Source organism: Rhinolophus sinicus, chromosome 1 (assembly GCF_057876585.1).
Source record: "Rhinolophus sinicus isolate RSI-liver-muscle chromosome 1, RSI-T2T, whole genome shotgun sequence".
Lineage (NCBI taxonomy): Eukaryota > Metazoa > Chordata > Mammalia > Chiroptera > Rhinolophidae > Rhinolophus > Rhinolophus sinicus.
In genome coordinates, this window is record NC_142501.1 from 92269505 (window position 1) to 92288434 (window position 18930).

General features: G+C 47.9%; 1 protein-coding gene and 1 long non-coding RNA gene across 2 annotated transcripts in view; one reads left to right on the forward strand and one right to left on the reverse strand.

Moving 5' to 3' along the window:
- CACNA2D4 (calcium voltage-gated channel auxiliary subunit alpha2delta 4) overlaps positions 1-12819 on the reverse strand; it is a 116453-nt gene extending 103634 nt beyond the window's left edge. The window contains exons 1-6 of the mRNA XM_019711256.3: positions 12377-12819; positions 8734-8815; positions 6868-6984; positions 3366-3425; positions 2117-2279; positions 1627-1758 (exon numbers count right to left, since the gene is read on the reverse strand). Of these exons, the coding sequence (XP_019566815.3) occupies positions 1627-1758; positions 2117-2279; positions 3366-3425; positions 6868-6984; positions 8734-8815; positions 12377-12504 (682 nt within the window). The 5' untranslated portion in view covers positions 12505-12819. The remainder of the gene's footprint in view (positions 1-1626; positions 1759-2116; positions 2280-3365; positions 3426-6867; positions 6985-8733; positions 8816-12376) is intronic.
- Positions 11723-16348, forward strand: LOC141570050 (uncharacterized). The gene is made up of 3 exons (XR_012493809.2): positions 11723-12284; positions 14379-14479; positions 15313-16348. It is a non-coding gene; the product is annotated as an uncharacterized LOC141570050 (long non-coding RNA).
- Positions 16349-18930: the final 2582 nt, after the last annotated feature.

The window sequence follows — 18930 nt, forward strand, 5'->3', positions numbered from 1 at the left end:
TATTACTCAGGAGAAGTGTATAAGAATGTTCATAGCAGTATTGTTGATAAAAGTGAAAAACAAAAACTGGAAACAACCCAGATAGGATCAGGAGAATGGATAAATTGATATATTGACCCCCCAAAATATGATACAAGAGCAAAATTTACGAAGCACAGCTAGCTATATGTGACAACCCAATGAATCTTGGAAGTATAATATTGAATGAAAAAGCAAGTTCTAAAAGACTATATCAGAAACCAGTTTTATAAATTTCATAAACAAGCAGAACAAAGCAATATATTGTTTAAGCAGACGTGTGTGTGTGTGTGTGCATGTGTGTGTATATAAACATAAGATAAAACTAAATAGCTAAACAAACAGCTCAAAAATTCCTGAATGGGGGAATGGGAGAGGGCAGGATAGAGGAGGAGCACATATGTAAATAGAAGTTATTGGTAATCTAGCTTTTGTGTTGGTGATGTATATACAGGCATATTATGTTATAAATAAAATTTAAGATAAATAAAAACAAATAACAATGGGACTGCATGGACCCATGGGGATAGTATACCATGATCAAGGATTATGGCCAACTCCATACTGTCCACTGGAGGGCTGATAAGAATCTATATAAATGTGGGTGTGAGAAACAGTGCCTCTCTACTAACACTGATGGCTCACATGAGGACGGTGTTGTTTGCACACGAGTTGACGTCTCTGGAAGCCCTGATGTGGCAAGAATATTTACAGGAATTCTACCCTGGAGAAGACTTGAGAGAACTGTGAGTTGTCTTTAAGCATTTGAAGGGCTATTACAAGGAAGAGGGATAAACTTGTTTACTGAGTTTCCAGAGAACAGAAGAAGAAGCAATGTCTACTTGTGGGTTTGGACAGAGAAACAAGAAAGAGTATACTAACAGGGGACTCCATGAGCTCCAAGGTCCCTTTGTACACCTAGAGAGGGATTGGATTTCCAACCTGGGGACACAGAAGGGTCCTTTAGGATCTTCCTGATTTTCTGTCTCAGAAAAACAAGGCAACATTAAGACTTTGGACAGTGTGTAAAATATAAAAATGGGTTGGACTAAAATTTGGAGGTGAATTATTTTAAATGAGAAGTTTTAAAAAAGCAGAACTCTTGTAAACTTTGTGGTAGATGTTTTTGTTTTCTATTTTTTGGTGGACAAGGGAGGTTTCCCCATCCTATTTGTTAGGTTGGTCACTACTCACATAGTGATGTGTGACGTCTCTACATTGTTGTTGAACATGTCAAGTGAGTATGCCCCATTTCTCCAGTTAAGATATAAACTTCTTAAGATCAAGAATTGTTTTATCCTCCTTTGCATCTTCCACAATGCTTGTCATAGGACAAGAGGTCAATGTGGCCATTTATTGGCTGGTTAGCATGGTGTTTGATGGATTAATTAATTAATTAATTCACTCACTCATTCAACAGCTATCTGTTGAAAATGTGCGTACTATGTTGTAAAGAGTGTCAAAGTGTGGGTTGGAGGTGACTTTGGATAGGAGGGCCAACCCTATTCACCATCTTCAATGGTGCTGGGGTACATCTTTAATGCCCCTATTACCTTATTCCCAGAAAAGAAGCCCAGATGATCTTGGAGATGCCTCCCATGTTCTTACCTGGATAGATCCTAAAGAATCCAGTTGAGCTGCCAAAATATTGCCAGGTCAGTGTCGGGTCTCTCTGGAAGTTCTCCACAAAAACAGGGTTCAAGGCTTCAGACATGTAGACTCCATTTAAAATATCTGGATCTAGAGGATAAGATTATAGAAGGAATTGCAGGGGAAACTAAATCAGGGACCACAGTGACCAATTCTTCACCTGATGAACACACACACACGCACACACACAGCCTGCAGTGATGTAGTCTACAACTTCCCTTCACACCTCACACCCTCTAAGCCGGGAACACTGATTTTTCTCCCAGCCCAGACTTGTGTAGAATGATTCCTCTTCTCAGTCAAGGAAGTTGGAGAATCAGTTTACACCCTGCAGGGCTTCTCAGGAAAATGGAGGCAAATCATTAAACTCCACCAGCATCACCAGCACCACCCTATCAACTACCAGGTAGTTGGGAGCCTGCTGGGCCATGGGGTGGGCGGGGTCTACCTTTGTTGTACACGTTGGTGGGTAGCTGCACACTGCTGAGGGACGTGTTCACCATCAGGTTGCTGAAGTGTGCATTGGACTCAAGGACAAACTCAGCCCCCAGCTCCACGTAGTTGCCATTTGCATCTCTCTCGTTGATCAGGACTGAGTTGTAATAGTCAAACTGGGGGAAAGGAGAATGGGCCAGGCAAAAACAGTGCAGACACAGGGACCCACAGAGTGAGAATGAGAAAGAGAAATGGTGCAATCAGAGGACTCAGATGCGAGAGATGGTCAGATGGACTGACAGTCTGCATACAAGTTCTGTCTGTGTAGGATTCAGGCAATGACCCACAGGATTTGGGCCAATACATACCCAGATAATTAGAGCGGATGGTTGATTTGATTGGGTTTTGACATAAATTGCCTAGATTACTGCCTTGTATCCCTCTGAGGATCCAGCAGTCTGCTCTCTGCTCTTACACAGTGTTGGGGGTTCTGCTTGGATTACCACCCTCATCCCTCACTCCCTCCACACCACCTGGTGTGTTCAGACTTGAACAGCTTCCCTCAGGCCCCTGTCCATCCTGCCCATGTCACAACACTGCTGCTACAAATCCGTCTGTGTTCCTCCCCTGCTCAAAACCTTCAATATGCACCATGCAGTCTGAATAAAGGTCATTTCCTATCTTTACCACCATCACTTTCTGCTTCACCAGCCCCTAGACACACAGAGTGGATCACTAGCAATTTCCTCAATTTTGTATATCTTTAATTTCTTTTCCCTCAGCCTAGAAACCCCTTCTCCATGCCCTCAGCTACTCAAATTTCCCTCAGCCTGGGCCAGCCCCGAAGTCACCTGTGTGTGGGTTTCTGAGCTTCTCCCCTTCCCTCTGCAATGTGGGTATGCTCTGTTTATAGTTTGTATGGATGTGTTAAAGGCCTCATGCTAGAGTTATTTTGTCTATGAGCTTGGCTTTGAGCAGACGCTAGCACGTTGCACTGGGTAATAAACTTCTACAGAAAAGTGGATTGCCACTCTACACCCCAGCCCCAGGTCCTGGCAGCTGTCTCTCCTACCTGTCTCATAAATCCCTTCTATAAAGACTCCAGGGCATTTCAGAATCAAACTGTTGTAGGTTCACATAAATCCTGAGCATATTAAAAGATAGCTCTGGACCCCAACATCCCCACTCTTCCATATCCTGTCCTCTGTGGCCTTGGCCATCGCAGGGGTAGAAGATTAGCCAATATACCCCTCAGGACTCACCACCAGAGATTTGTTGAATTCATGGTTCAGGTCAGCCTCCTCGGCAGCCTGTACCAGGTTCTGAGAGATGGGAACACAAAAGGGAGAATGAATGGGCAAAAGGCGGCCAGTGGGTCTGCACTTCCACTCCTAAGAATATGCCCAAGAGAACTGAAACAGGGACTCAGAAGAGAACTTGTGCACGAATGTTCACAGCAGTACTATTCACAACAACCAGAAGTGAATGCATGTTCCTAAGTGAAAGAAGCCAATCTGAAAAGGCGGCGTACTGCATGGTTCCAACCACATGACACTCTGGAAAGGCAAGGCTACGGAGACAGGGAAAGATCAGTGGTCGCCAGCGGTTTGTAGGGAGGGAGGGAGGGATGAATAGGTGGAAAACAATGGACTTTGAGGGCGGTGACACTATTCTGCATGATCTGTGATGGTGGATACATGTCATTATGCATTTGTCAAAACCCACAGAATGTACAACACCGAGAGTGACCCTAATGTCAACTGTGGACTTTGGGTGACAATGATGTGTCAATGAAGGTTCATAGATTGTTACCAATGGACCACCCTGGTGGGGATGTTGGTTGTTGAGGAGGTTGTGTGTTTGTGGGGGCAGGGGGTATATGGGAACTCATTGTACATTCTTCATAATTTTGCTATAAACCCAAAACTGCTCTAAAAACATTCTATTTAAATGTGGGTGAATGTGTATATATGCATATAAATTTTAATCATTTTTAAATTGTGCAATTCCATAGCAGAAGGCACATTCACAATGTTGTACAACTGTCATCACTATCTAGTTCCAGAACTGCTTTCACCACCCCAAACAGAAACCCTGTATCCACTAAGCAGTCACCCCGACTCCCCTCTGCCCTTGGCTCCTGCCAACCACTCATCTGCTTTCTGTCAATGGGTTTTCCTAGTCTGGATATTTCACATAAACGGAATCGTACAATATGTGACTTTTGTATCTGGAGTCTTTCACTTAGCATGTTTTCAATGCTGATCCATGTTTTAATGTGTATCAGAATTTCATTCCTTTCTATGGCTGAATAATATTCCATTTTACGGATATTTTGTATTTTGTTTGTCCATGCATCAGTTGATGGACATTTGGGTTGTTTCCACCTTTCAGCGACTGAATATAAATATATACAATTTTTGATTGTCAATTATACCTCAATAAATCTGGGGGAAGCAGAAGAGAAGGCCTGGCTCCTATTCTGGCTTTGTCAGGGGCAAACCACAAAGCCTCTCTGGGTCTCTACTTATACAGCTGTAAATTGGGTAGAATAGTCCTTGCCTTCCCTGCTTACAACCCTTCCCTGCTTACAACCCTTCCCTGCTTACAACCCTTCCCTATTCCTCTATTCCTAGGATGTGATGAAGAAATTCCCCAGAACCGATATTATTTCAGCAGTGTTTTGCAGGAAACTTTCCCATGGGCACTCTCATAGAAGGGTCAGTGGCTGTGACCCCCACGGAACTGCCAGCAGGGAGCAGGGTCTGATGATGGGAGAAGGAAGGTCGGCAGAGCAAGCACTCATTTGATTGGTTTTTCAAAGTTGAAGCCTTGGGAAGGCCACAGTGCAACTGGAGGCCCACAGAGCCCAGAGCCGGGCCTCTGACGGGAGCCAGAACTGTTGTGCTCTAACACCACGAGGACCGGCCCCTAGAGTGGTGCATCCCTGCGTCCCAGTGTCTGTGCCCACTCAGGGAGGCGGTTTCCACAGCACTGCAGACTGAAGGAGGCAGGCGGTACTGCTGTGCTGGTGGTGTGGGAGGTCAGTGTATCCCGCTGTGGCCCAGGGTAGGCTTTCCAGCCCCCAAGTATCTTCCCATTGGTTCCTGATGCTAAGATCCCTTGCCCCTAAGCCTGGAGAAAAGAGGCAGCAAATTGTAACTCACGGGAAAGAAGGCCCCAGAAACTTTACACAGGATCCCTCCTAGATAGTGCTTTTGATGGGCGTGGGGTGGGGTGGGGGCGGGGAGACAGACTGGCAGGCTGGCCAGGCTGCAGTTTCTATTCCCAACACTTCCCACCCTCAGCACTGGCCTCAGCCTCCCCTCCAACAGCCTACCATCCAGCCCCATCGCCTTTCTCCTGGTTCCCCGAAGGAATTCCTTTGGGAGAAAACATTAGTCTTGAATGGTCAGATTTCTTGCTGGGTGGAGCAGGAACTATGTCCTTCCATCCAGCCAGGTCCCCACAGCACCGAGGTAGGCATTTCAAGCCAGGGAAGTGACACATTCTCTTTCTACCAGGCCAAGCTGGGCTTGGTGGGTGTGCAGTGACAAAACCACTGAGCACAAGACCCAACTCTATAAACCTCTCTGCTGTCTGGGCAGCCCTCAGAGCACGTGGATGTCATGAAGGCTGAGTCCACATGGCAGGAGGGGAAAGTTGGGGGATGAGTAGTGGGAGAAAAGAAGGGGAAAGGAGAGAACAGAGAGAAGAGGGAGGGAGTTTTCCTTTGTATGCTCTCCATCCCTCTATACTCCCACCCACCCACCTCCCATCCATCCACCCACCTATTCATCCATCCATCCATCCATCCATCCATCCATCCATCCTTCCTTCCTTCCTTCCATCCATCCACCCACCCATCTATCCATCCATCTATCCTTCCTTCCTTCCTTCCTTCCTTCCTTCCTTCCTTCCTTCCATCCATCCTTCCTTCCTTCCTTCCTTCCATCCATCCACCCACCCATCTATCCATCCATCTATCCTTCCTTCCTTCCTTCCTTCCTTCCTTCCTTCCTTCCTTCCATCCATCCACCCACCTATTCATCCATCCATCCATCCATCCATCCATCCATCCATCCATCCATCCATCCTTCCTTCCTTCCTTCCATCCATCCACCCACCCATCTATCCATCCATCTATCCTTCCTTCCTTCCTTCCTTCCCTCCTTCCTTCCATCCATCCACCCACCCATCTATCCATCCATCTATCCTTCCTTCCTTCCTTCCTTCCTTCCTTCCTTCCTTCCTTCCTTCCTTCCATCCATCCACCCACCCTTCCTTCCTTCCTTCCTTCCTTCCTTCCTTCCTTCCTTCCTTCCATCCACCCACCCATCCATCCATCCATCCATCCATCCATCCATCCATCCATCCACCCACCGACACACCCACCCATCCATTCACCCATCCTTTCATTCAGCAGGTGACTCCTAAGTCCTCATTCTATAGCTGCTCTGCACCAGTCACTGGATATGAGGTTGTGATGCAGAGTCGCTGTTAGCACTGCAGGTTGGTCCTATTGCATTAGACATTGTTCCCTAAGGCAGAGCTGTAATCTCAGCCCTCTCTTCTCCCCTTGCTTCGCATCACTTCCTCCTTTGCAAGGACCTTTTGGCTCATGGGGACACAAGGCAGACACTCATGAGGTAGGAAAAGGATGATGTGGGTGAGAGGATGCAGAGCCACGACATTGGTAAAGGTCATTTCAGTGTGACAGGGTCTGGGGAAAAAGCCCCCACAGATCAGTAGGACCTGGAGCACCTTGATGGCCTCCACTTTCCTGTGTAGCATGGTCTCCATGTCCTCTGAGAACTTCCGCACCAGCTCCAAGCCATCCACCTCCTGGATCCTCAGACTGGGCTCCACATCCTTGTATTTCTGTTAAGGGGAATGTGGGAGAGATGGGTACCTGTCATCCGGCACCAGTTTGTTTGGTACCTGATGACACATGGCCTCCGTCCTCTCAACTGTGTATTCACACCCATGAGGCTTTGTTTACTCCCCTCCTCACATAATCTCCCCCACTAACAGCAATAGCTGCCTGTTATCAAACATCCTCTCTGTTCCAGGGGATCTGGATACAGTTGGTTAATATCCTTAAGAGGGAGTAGACTGGGGCTCAGGGAGGTCAATGAACTTGACCAAGATCACACAGCCAGGTCTCCAAGGCTTCCACATTGTCTGCAGCCACGCCTGCCGCCCCCTGGGGCTGCTCGTGACTGTGACCCCTCCCTGAGCACCTTCCCCTTTCCCCACGCCCCATGAGGTCATTATGCCCCTGCCCACAGCATGTCTGGTCTGAGCTCAGCAGAGGCAGGTATTGATGCTGCCTGACAAAGTGCCAGGGAGCCTAGCAGAGTTCAGACAGCTGGGTTCCAGTTTACTCGCTGGGGCTGCGGGAGACAACCTTTCCCCAGGTGTGCGCATCACCAACGTCCAATGACCCAGTGTGGCAACCTATTGGCCATGTGACCTTAGGTAAGTTTCTCAGTGAGTTTCCTCATCAGCAAGATGTGGCATTGGCATGGCTTTAGAGAATGCTCTAGAATGCATAAGTTAGAGAATGTTTTTACCCCAACAGCCACATAATATTGCTCTATCTTTCTCACCTGGAGTTGGAGGGCACAAATGGGAAAGTTGAATGAAAGGGTGCTGTGCAGTGTAGAAGGGTGGTGTGAGTGGGAAGTGGGTCTGAGCTGTCATTCTGTAGTGGCCTGTGGACGAGCTGCCGCCCACGCTGGCTCCTCCCACTTCCTCCAGCCAGAGGACCTGTGGGCTGTGGGGAAGGGACCACAGGAGGGGGCTGCGGGGTGGTCATGTGCAGGCATAAAAGCCTGCGATTGGCTTTTAGCATCATTTAGAAAATGGCAAGGATGGTAGTCACCTCATGAAGCTGTGGTGAGAGTTAAATCCCAAATAGAAAGCTCTTAGTGAATGGTAATAATAGAGAATGGCAAGCTATTGTTAAAACTGGTCTGGGAGTTATAAATATCAGCGGAAAACAGGGTTGTTTATAACCTAGTAAGAAGACAGGTGAGGTGTCCGTCTGCACATAAAGCAATTGATCAATAAAGGGCAGGGGAGCTGGTGCGTCATCCTGTCCTCAGGCCCCACGTCCTGCCCAGGAGCCGGGCACAGGCCTACGTGGGCTCTGCCATCCGGGCATGGCTGGCGCTCCTGAGAGCTGGAGGTCTGGGAGCTCTGCCTGTACAGAAGGCCACAGGCCGGCTGGCCAGCTTCTGCGGCCTGAGCAGATGCAGCAGGATTTCCCATGGCCGGCTAAGGTCCCACTTACTCCTTCTCTTCTCCCACCCCTTTCACAGGTGCAGCCCTGCACCCCAGTCTGCTCACTCCTGCTTCCTCTCCTCTCTATTCTTCACAGCCTTCCCACCCCATCTAATCTCACCCTGGCATCAGCTTCCTGGGGCTCTGAGCAGGCCCTATGATCTTGGCCACCCCACTGACTTGGGCAAACCATTCCCCTCCCTGGGTCTCAGTTTCACCACCTGAAAATGAGGGGATTGTGTTAGATGATGTCTGAGACCCCTCACAGCTCTTCTCTCTGGGAGGGCTCCCTGGTGATTGCCATCAGAGCACCCCGAGAGCTCCCGGAAGAGGGTTACTGACCTTCTGAAGCAAGAGGGAGCCCGAGTATTTGGTGACCATGTCATACAGGTCCCTGCCGAAGGTGTCTGCCCACAGCTTCACTCTGCAGAGCCATGACGGAACATGTGTATACACATGTGTACACACACATAGATGCACACGCACATACAAAACAACGGTTCACACACACAGATGCCCACTGATCACATACACACAAACAGAGACACACATGACACAGAGATTCACACCGTAATGCACATACACACATGGACACACACAAACACGTACACACTGACCTACACCCAGAAAAACACATATAAGGTACTCCTGTCCCTGCTGGCCAGGACATGAGACCCCGAGGACCCACCCGAGTCTCAGCAGCTGCACTGAGTGTGCTGAATACCCTTGGCTGGGTCTCCCACTGAGGGGCGAGGGGCAAGGGCTGATGAGCTGGAACCAAAGCCTGACCCCAAGCACCCACGGGCCGTGGTTTGTGGTTGGAGAATGGACAGGAGAGAAGGAGGGAAAGAGACTATGGACAGTTCGGACCAGGGTGGAGAGGAATGAGGACAGACCCTGGGGCTGCCGGGCCACAGCTGCAGCTTCTCAATGAGTCGTTCCCGCTAGAGTTCCCTGCTCACGGTCACTGTGGGCTGCTGCCTCCTCTGTTGAAACTTCAGAGGGAGCATGAAGCAAGGGAGCAGCGGACAAGGCTGTGAGCTGCTGGTGCTGAGGCTGAGAGCAGGCCAGGCAGTGAGGGAGGGAAGCACACCTCACCCTGTTGCACGCAGCCTGGGAGAAACCCTGACCTCTGTGTGTCCCAGAGTGCACCAAGACCCTACCACCTGGGCCGGATGGGAGTGTCTTGGCGGTGTTCATGCAGGACTGTGTCTGAGCCTCTCCAGATGGAGCAAACGGAGTTTGCCCACATGATCATTTCAAGATCAGCGTTCAGTCAGTCCACCAGTATCTACTGAAGTCCTATGTGCCAGGCATTGTGCACGTCTTAGAGCCACATTCTGTCCTCACCTCTGTAACCCTCAGTCAGAGGGATGCCCCTTCATATACAGGTAGCATAATGCATGTTTGAAGGGGCACCAACAAAGCTTGGGGAGTGGTGGTGAGGGTAGGCTTCCCAGGAGAGGTGGGGGTCTGCATTCAGTGTCAGAAGTTTGGGAGAGTTTAGCCTGACAAAGAGTTTTGGAAGAGAATTCTAGTTGGAGAGCACAGAAGAGCTGGGGGGAGTCAGGCACTACTTCCAGGTTTCCAGTTGGGTGGTTGAGCTGATGGTGGTGTTATTAAGTAAAGTTAACAATATCAGGGAGATGAGGGAAGCACGCTGGGGAGGGTGGAAGGTGACGAGAGTAACTTGGGATGTGTAGAATATAAGATTTCCGTTGCAGAGTGACGTCAGCAGGTCGTGCATTGCACAACTCTAAAAAGCACCAATTGCTTTGCATCTTGAAAGACACAAACTTGAATTTAAAACTTCACATGATGTTCAGGAAGCGCTATCTATAGAAAACAGATATGTGAGTCTAACAAGCAGAGGCACGGCTAAGAGTCATTATTTCATGGAAATTCTGGGGGTAGGACAGTGGGTGCATGAGAAAGTCTGAGTGGATGACAAAGCCTGGGGAACACCAACAATCTTAGGGCCAGGCAGGGGCAAAGGAGCACTTGTGGAAGGCAGAGAGGTAACAGGTGCCCAAGGAGACCTGGAGAGCACAGCATTATGAACATTGAGGCATTGAGACTCAAGGAAAAGGGAGAGGCTAGTGTCTAATACAAGAGTCCAGGGAGAGGGCAGCCGGATGGCTCAGTTTGTTAGAGCGTGAGCCCTGAACAACAGGGTGGCTTGTTCGATTCCCACATGGCCAGTGAGCTGTGCCCTGCACAACTAGATTGAAGACAACGAGCTGCAGCTGAGCTTCCGGAGGGGCAGACAGATGGCTCAGTTGGTTAAAGCACGAGCTCTTAACGACAAGGTTGCCGGTTCAATTCCCGCATGGGATGGTGGGCTGCGCCCCCTGCAACTAAAGATTGAAAACGGTGACTGGACTTGGAGCTGAGCTGCGCCCTCCACAACAAGATTGAAGGACAACGACTTGGAGCTGATGGGCCCTGGAGAAACACACTGTTCCCCAATATCCCCAATAAAAATTAAAAACAAAAAAGAAAAGCAAGTGCCCTTTAAAAAAAAGAGTCCAGGGAGATAAATCCAGAAGTATCTACCAGGTTGGGCAATGAGGGCCTTTGGTGACGCAGGTGGAAACAGATTTGGGAGGGCAGTGGAAGCCAGGGCCAAGTGGTTGGGGCTGAGGGCTAAGGGGGAGGGAGGGCGTGGCTTCACAGGAGAGAGATGTGAGGTCCTGGGTGGGAAAGACTGAGACAGACCCAGTGGGAGAGAGGAGGGGAGGAGCCAAGGTCCCAGACAGTGGGCGGGTGCAGATGTGGGTGGTTTGGGGACCTTAATCTCAAGGACTCTCTCTGGAGGTTTCTGTGTAGATGGTCCATTCTGCAGTTCTTCTCAATCAAGACCTGGATTCCAGTCATCTTGACCCAGCACTCAGCCTGTTCCTAGAGTTGGCCTTCTACTCTTGGGTGGTGTGTGTCTTGGGGGCGAAAGCTATTCTCGCTGTCTTCTCACCAGTAGGCAGTTTTGCAGGCTCAGTGGCTATAAAGGTGAAGCACAGGCCCGGCTGACTTGAGTCCAAGCTCCGACACTTCCCTTTACTGGCTGTGGGAACTTGGGAAGTGTCCTTAACTGCAGAATCGGGATACTGTTACCCCCTCAGCACCTTTTTGCAGGCCTACAAAAAGCAGACACTATAAAACCAGCTGGGAACAGTGCTGCTCAACAGAGCACACAGAAACATTTGTGCGGTTCTAGCACTCTGCCCACTTCTGCAGACACATGAGGTGGACAGCTGGCTCTGGTGGCCTGATCTCATGCTGCACTTGAGAGGCCGGACAGAGCAGGAAACCCCCGTTAGTCTAGAGTGCTCTGCTCCCCACATTTATTGGAAATTTCTTTAATAGGTCCACCAGAGCCAAGGACTAAAAAACAAACATCCCCAGAATGGTCGCACAGCAATTTAAATTTGTAGCAAAATATAAATGACTGACACCTGGTCTTAATGACAGAGTGTACAGCGGAGGCCTGGAAGGAGGCAGAAAGGCACAGAGAGGAGACTCAGACCACCAAAGTCTAATCTCACCTAGTTTCTGGTTGCGGGAGACATTTTGTCAGTTTAGAATTGTTTTACCCCTTCAGACTGTCAAAATGAATTTCCTAACAAATCCCTGGAGAGCTGCAAGGATCAGTTTGAACCAACGTAGCTTGCAGTCCATCACCTGGTGGCAGCAGTTACCATGGAAGGAGCAGCGCCCTGCAGGGCTTCCAGACCCGCTTGCCATCCGGGTGAATGTGAGCTCTGATGACCAGGTGTCTGCGCTGGGCAGGTGGAACTCCCCAGGGGAGGAGAGGAAGGTGAAGAAAAGGTCTTCACAGCAAGAGGAGGAGAGCGGGCAGGCGAAGTCCCCGGGGGAGAGCCGAAGGGAGGTCAAAGGTGAGTGGTGCAGAGGATTGAGGTCTGCCAGCCAGAAGGAAGGGAGGAAAGGGTAAAAGAGTTTATGGGGTGGGGCGGAATTTGGTGCTTACGTTTCCAGGGGAATCTTGGCCTGCCCCATTGTGGGCGGCAGGGCGGCGCCGGACAGCAGCAGCAGGCACAGGATTACTGCAGTCTTCCGCACGGAGCCCCAGGCCACTAGCCACAGGCGGGAGGGCATCCTGCTGTGGGTGCAGCTGGCGTCTGGCTGGAACCTGGCAGGTGGGGGTGAGCTGCTCGTCTGGGGTCAGGGCAGGCAGAGAGGAAAGAGCTGCCTGAGGCTATGAGCTCTGTCTGCCAGTCATCCAGATCTTTGGATGTCCCCAAGCTTTCTGCCTTTCAGGTCCTGGCAAGCCTGGGGTTCCACAGCTTTCAGTTGGGTCCTGGCAGCAATGCCTGGCCGGAGAGGGGGCTTCTCTCTCTCTCTGCTTCACAGAGAACAGCGACAGAGGAGCTGCTTTCCCTCACCAGCAGGCTTCCAGGAGAGAGGCTGACTGTCAGGCAGGGCAGGCTGTGACAAAATGAACCCCTTAATCCATTGGCCTCTCCTCTAATCCCTCAGCTGACAGCAGGGAGAAGGGGGTGACAGCAGTGACCTCAGCAGGATTACCCTGATTTCAAAAGACAGCGTTTGCTTCTCTTGGGGGTCACTCTCATGCGGGGTCTCAGCTCCCGCTCCCTGCACAAGAACGCAGGATATGGTGAGGCCAAAACGGAACACCCACAGAGCCAGAGATGGGGGGTTCATACCAGTATATTCTCGCTGGCAGCTGGGTTGGCGACACAGGAATCAGGAGCCACACAATCCACAACCCGCCTTCTGCTCCTCTGCCAACCAACCAATCAACCCCCTACTGTAGCCACGGCAGTTCTATTAGTGGCCAATGGCTAACCGGTAACAGCGGATAGCCATCTGATTACAGCTGATAGCCACCTAAAAACTGAGCCAGCAGCTTTCCACGTGAGGCCGAGAGCCTGGAAACTGCTCTCTGGAACTGTCCCCACAGTCACATCATACCCCTTCTGCTTTAAAGAGGCAGACTGCTCCTGGACAGCCCTCCTGGACCCAAGGGGAGGAGGACACTGTGACACTGGCCCAGGACAACAGCTGACGTTTGCCTCGTGCTCAGATTTACCAAGAGCTGTAACAAATCCTCTCTCTGAGCCTGAGTGATCCTGGCAGGTCGGTGGCATCATCCACGTTTCAGGGACTTGAGGCACAGGAAAGGTTGGGAACAGAGATGCTCGTGTGTCCAGGCGTGCTGCCTCTGGCAAGGTCAGATGTAATGTCAACACCCTGTGGCCCCCACACCCCCCACGTCTCAGCTGCTCCTGCTTCTGGGCCAGAGATACCTTTGCTGGAAAGCTGGTAACATTTCAGGGCCCCTCCCTTGCACAGCAACATGTCCCTAATATATGCAACAGGAAGACAGTTCAACCACACCTGGGTTAAGACCCCTGTTTCTTTCCATTCCAGCCTTTCTCTGATTTCCCCTCGGTTGGGTGATATTTAGTGGCTGTGTGCATTTGGGGGATCCAGCTAAGAGAAAGATGAGTTGGGGAAGCATTTAATTTGGGCTTATGGGATATATTTATGTAGCTCACAGTCACGTCCTTGTAGAGACAGGTTATCTCCAGCCATCTCAGTGCAGGAACACTCATGACCCACAGTGCCGACTCAGCCTGTGTCAGGACACCCAGGTGCCCTACGTACAGCACTCCCATTGGAAGTATGCGGGACGCGAAGAAAAATAAGGTTGAAATACTTGGAGCCAGAAGCTAGTCTGGAAGATTCTTTCGAATATCAAACTAATAAAATTGCCAGCAGGGGATTTGGTTCTCATCAAGGTCTGGCCAAAACAGTTCTCTCCCCTTAGAAAAGTAGTTGATACTGAATGTATGTAATTATAAACATGTCATGCATTGTCTTCTCTTCTGATGGGAATTACACAAAACAGAATTTGATCCAAATTCTTGTGGTTGTGGGTCCAAAGCAGTGATAGGACCACACGGGTACTGCACGTGATGTCACAGTTCACACATTCCATGTCACAGTGCTTCTTGGCGGATCTGATGCACCTGGTCCTGACAAAGTCTGCTGGTTGCTGCAAAATGGCGTGAAAAATTGCCACCAACGCAGAGAAATGTCTGAAGAGGTGAGTGTTTTAGTGAGAGAACTCCTACACATATTCATCGATAAGTCAGCGTCGTTGCACCCGTCATCTGGCCACACAGTTATGTGGCTCAGTACAGCTGAGGTAGGATGTTGCTTAGTGAATGCCGGGGTTCGTAGTCTCATGCAGCCGAAGAACGGATACACGGACCAGGAAGAGGCAAAGAGTGGCACAGGAAGGTAGTTTATTATAGTAAGCAAAGAGTTACAGCTCCCGAGTGGGAGGGGGTACCCGAAGCTGGGATGCCCACTAGCTAAGGCAAAAGCTTGTGTTTATAGGCCTTGATTTCTACCTGGGAGGGAGATGTTGGGATGTGGGTGCCTATGGATACAATGTTTCCCAGACTTGTTCTACTGCTCAGCTTGCGGGGAAACCATTGAAGCAAACCCATTTGTCCCCAAGTTTGACTGATGATATTTTTGTCCTGGTACGGTTGTCTGGGTTCTGTTTTTGTTCTGTTTTTGCTCAGTCTACCAAGGAGTCTCTCACTGCCTGATGTCACACTAACTAACCTGTCTCACAATGGGCAGTGATGTCTAACTGCACTGAATTGTTGCTATGAATGCCTTCATTGCAGATACATTTGGTATATTTTTCAGGATTACAAATCATACCAAATTTAGAGAAAATACCGCAGAGATGTGTGTGGCAATTAAGAAATAAAAAGAATGTGTAATTTTTGTAGGTTTTGTGATTTTTGTGGTATTCATCAACTTCTTAAAATTTGTAATTTGGAGTGATTCTTTTATTATAAATAAATATTCACTTTTGTATGTATTTTTGTATTTATAATTTGTATTCTTTTTCTACTATAGATGACCATCCCCAAATTATGCAAGCTGCCAACCCCACGGAACCTGACCCAATCCCATTCTAGCATCTGCTCATCGAAGACGTTACTGCTCCAAGGTCCTTGTGCCCCACAATTCGAAATGCCAAAGCTCAAGATGTCAGAGTTTGGAGTAAGGAAAGGTTTATGGATTGAGAAGTCATCAATGGGGAAGATGGGGGCCCTAGTAGTTCCTCAAATCCATTTTAAGAAAGTACAGAGTTCAAGCTTCTTTCATGTCAAGGGAAGGGGAGATGGGCAGGGCTGTTTTTGTAAAACCTCAAGCCCCAAGCAGAATTCCTTTAATGACTAGTACGTGTAAAGCAGGAGCTATGAGCCGGAAAGCCATGGAGACAACTGGGCTTAAACAAGGTGGAGTCAGAGCATCGAGCATTTCACTGTTCCAGAGGCACTGGCTCACTGGAACGCGCTGAGCAGGGGCACTGCTTCGAAAGCCACCCATGCTCACCGTGCTCACTTCTCAGGCACAGTGGTAGCCTACGTCCCACTCAGCCCCTTACAGCTGCTCGGGAGCCTTCAAAGTACTTGTAAAGAAAAATAGATATTGATATTATAATGGTGGGTAAAGTAACATGTCTTTTCAAAGACTATTGAACAATATACCACAGTTTCTTAATCCAGTCGTCTACCGATTCTTGGCTATTGTCAATAGCGCTGCAATAAACATAAGGGTGCATACATTTTTTCGAATTAGTGTTTTGGATGTCTTTGGATAGATACCTAGGAGTGGAATTGCTGGATCATAAGGTAGTTCATTTCCAGTTTTTTGAGATACCTCCACACTGTTTCCCATAGTGGCAGCACGAATCTGCAATCCCACCAGCAGTGCACGAGGGATCCCTTTTCTCCACATCCTCGCCAAGAAGTGGGGTACAACAACATAAGGAATAGACGGTAGAAACGTAACAGATCTGTACGATGTCAGAGGGGTAGTCACTTGGGGGAGGGAGGTTATCACTTTGTGAGGGGTATAAATGTCTAACTGTTACATTGTTTTGTACACCCGAAATTAATAATAAAAAAGAATAAAAAATAAAAATAAAAAAAGACTATTGAACAAAAATTTAATCGAATAAATTTGAAGATCTAGTGGGCTTTATTAAGCGATTCATGAATCGGGCAGCATGCCATCTAACAACTAGAAGGGCTCTGAGCAGTTTTACAAAATGGAAGGTTTTTCTAGGCAAAAACTGGGCAGGATAAGAGTTATTAGTGAAAGAAAAGAAAGGATTTTTTCTGGCAAGGTCACCTTCCCGTTGGGGAAGGTGGGGGTTCTTATCAGGCTGATTGCCCCAGCTTCCTTTGGTGATAGATTATCTCATTGGTACTGACCAGAAAATTCCTGACTGATGGATTAAGATTACATTCCTGGAGAAGGCTGAAACTTCAGTTACGTTGGTCAGGTATTAAGTCTAGGTTCCACGCATGTCACAAGTGAGTCCATTTTGAGCCTGTGGTTGTCTCTTTAACAACACCCACTAAAACATTGCACCCTACTAGTGTGCCCTAACCAGGTATACAGAGAAAAATACCTTTTAAGTAACTCTACAATACATCTTGCTATGTATGCATTGTTGCCTTGGCTAACTATAGCATATTAGGACCGTAACCCCTCTTCCCGCTGTGTACTGTTAAACACTAGAAAAATAGATATTGGGACGATGGTAGAGGGTGGGAGAGGCGGTGGCGAGGGCAGTGAACTTTAGCACCAAATACCTTCGGAGAAGGAATTTCTTACCAGGAATAGAATGAAGTGAGGGAACAGAGCAGAGAGCTAAAGGAGCTGTCAATCCTTAAGAGAGATCTTTGAAACTCAGAACTTCAGGGACCCATCCCTCAGCTGTAGTCCAGGGTGGTCTATCATTCATGCCAGTTAGGAATGAACCCACTTTGTGGCTTTATTTTTAAGGGCTCTGAGAGAAAGAGTATTCCAACTTTCTCAGTCAGTCTTTCATCTCAAATTCCTTAAATGTGTCGATGTAGGAAATATCCAACCTGTAGAGAATTTAAATGAGTTTATTTGAGCCAAACTGACAATTGCTGGGAAGCAAAATCTCAATGGATTAAGAAAATACTTCGGAGAATGGCAGTTTTGCAGCTTATTTTATACATTAGAATCAAAGGAGGAGATAAGGAAGGTACACGGAATCCATTGGTGGTAGATGAAGGGGGCAGGAGAGAGCAAAGTGGGGGGAAACTCTGGGATTGGATAAAAAGTGAAATGAAGAGATGCATACTTCGTTTACATTGGTGAGCACAGGATAGTTAATAATTAACATATACAGTACAAAGAGGTGGCATGTGGGCAGCAAGGTAACAAGGAGGGACCTTGAGGTCTAGTGCTCTGGTGTGGTGGGCTGTGCCCTGAAAAAGGGATTACTCTGACATTCCAAGGGCATGTTACCTTAGATGCAAAAAGACAATAGAAAGGCTCACTTAAGGTAATGAGTGACCTTTGTCAAGGAAGCTACAGGCTAAAGATGTGACTACCTACCATGACCTGCTTTTAATTAGGAATTTTTATTTTTATTAAATTTATTGGGGTGACAATTGTTAGTAAAATTACATAGATTTCAGGTGTACAATTCTGTATTACATCATCTATAAATCCCATTGTGTGTTCATCACCCAGAGTCAGTTCTTCTTCCATCGCCATATATTTGATCCCCTTACCCTCATCTCCCACCCCCCACCCCCCTTACCCTCTGGTAACCACTAAACTATTATCTGTGTCTATGAGTTTCTGTTTCTCATTTGTTTGTCTTGTTCTTTTGTTGTTTTTGGTTTATATACCACATATCAGTGAAATCACATGGTTCTCTGCTTTTTCTGTCTGACTTACTTCGCTCAGCATTACACTCTCAAGATCCATCCATGTTGTCACAAATGTTCCTATATCATCTTTTCTTACCGCCGAATAGTATTCCATCGTGTATATATACCACAACTTTTTTATCCATTCATCTATCGAAGGACATTTTGGTTGTTTCCATGTCTTGGCCACTGTAAACAAAGCTGCAATGAACATTGGAGCACACGTGTCTTTATGTATAAATGTTTTCAGATTTTTTGGGTAGATACCCAGGAGAGGGATTGCTGGGTCATATAGCAATTCTATTCGTAATTTTTTGAGGAACCTCCACACTGCCTTCCATAACGGCTGCACCAGTCTGCATTCCCACCAACAGTGTATGAGGGTTCCTTTTTCTCCACAGCCTCTCCAACACTTGTTACTATTTGTCTTGTTGATGATAGCCATTCTAACTGGGTGAGGTGATATCTCATTGTGATTTTTATTTGCATTTCTGTGGTGATTAGTGATGTTGAGCATTTCTTCATATGTCTATTTGCCATTTGTATGTCCTCTTTGGAGAACTGTCTCTTCAAGTCCTCTGCTCATTTTTCAATTGGGTTGTTTGTTTTTCTGTTGTTGAGTTGCATGAGTTCCTTGCATATTCTGGATATTAGCCCCTTATCGGAGGCACTGTTTGCAAAAATCTTCTCCCATTCAGTTGGTGGCCTCTTTATTTTGTCGATGGTTTCTTTTGCTGTGCAGAAGCTTTTAAGTTTCATATAGTCCCAT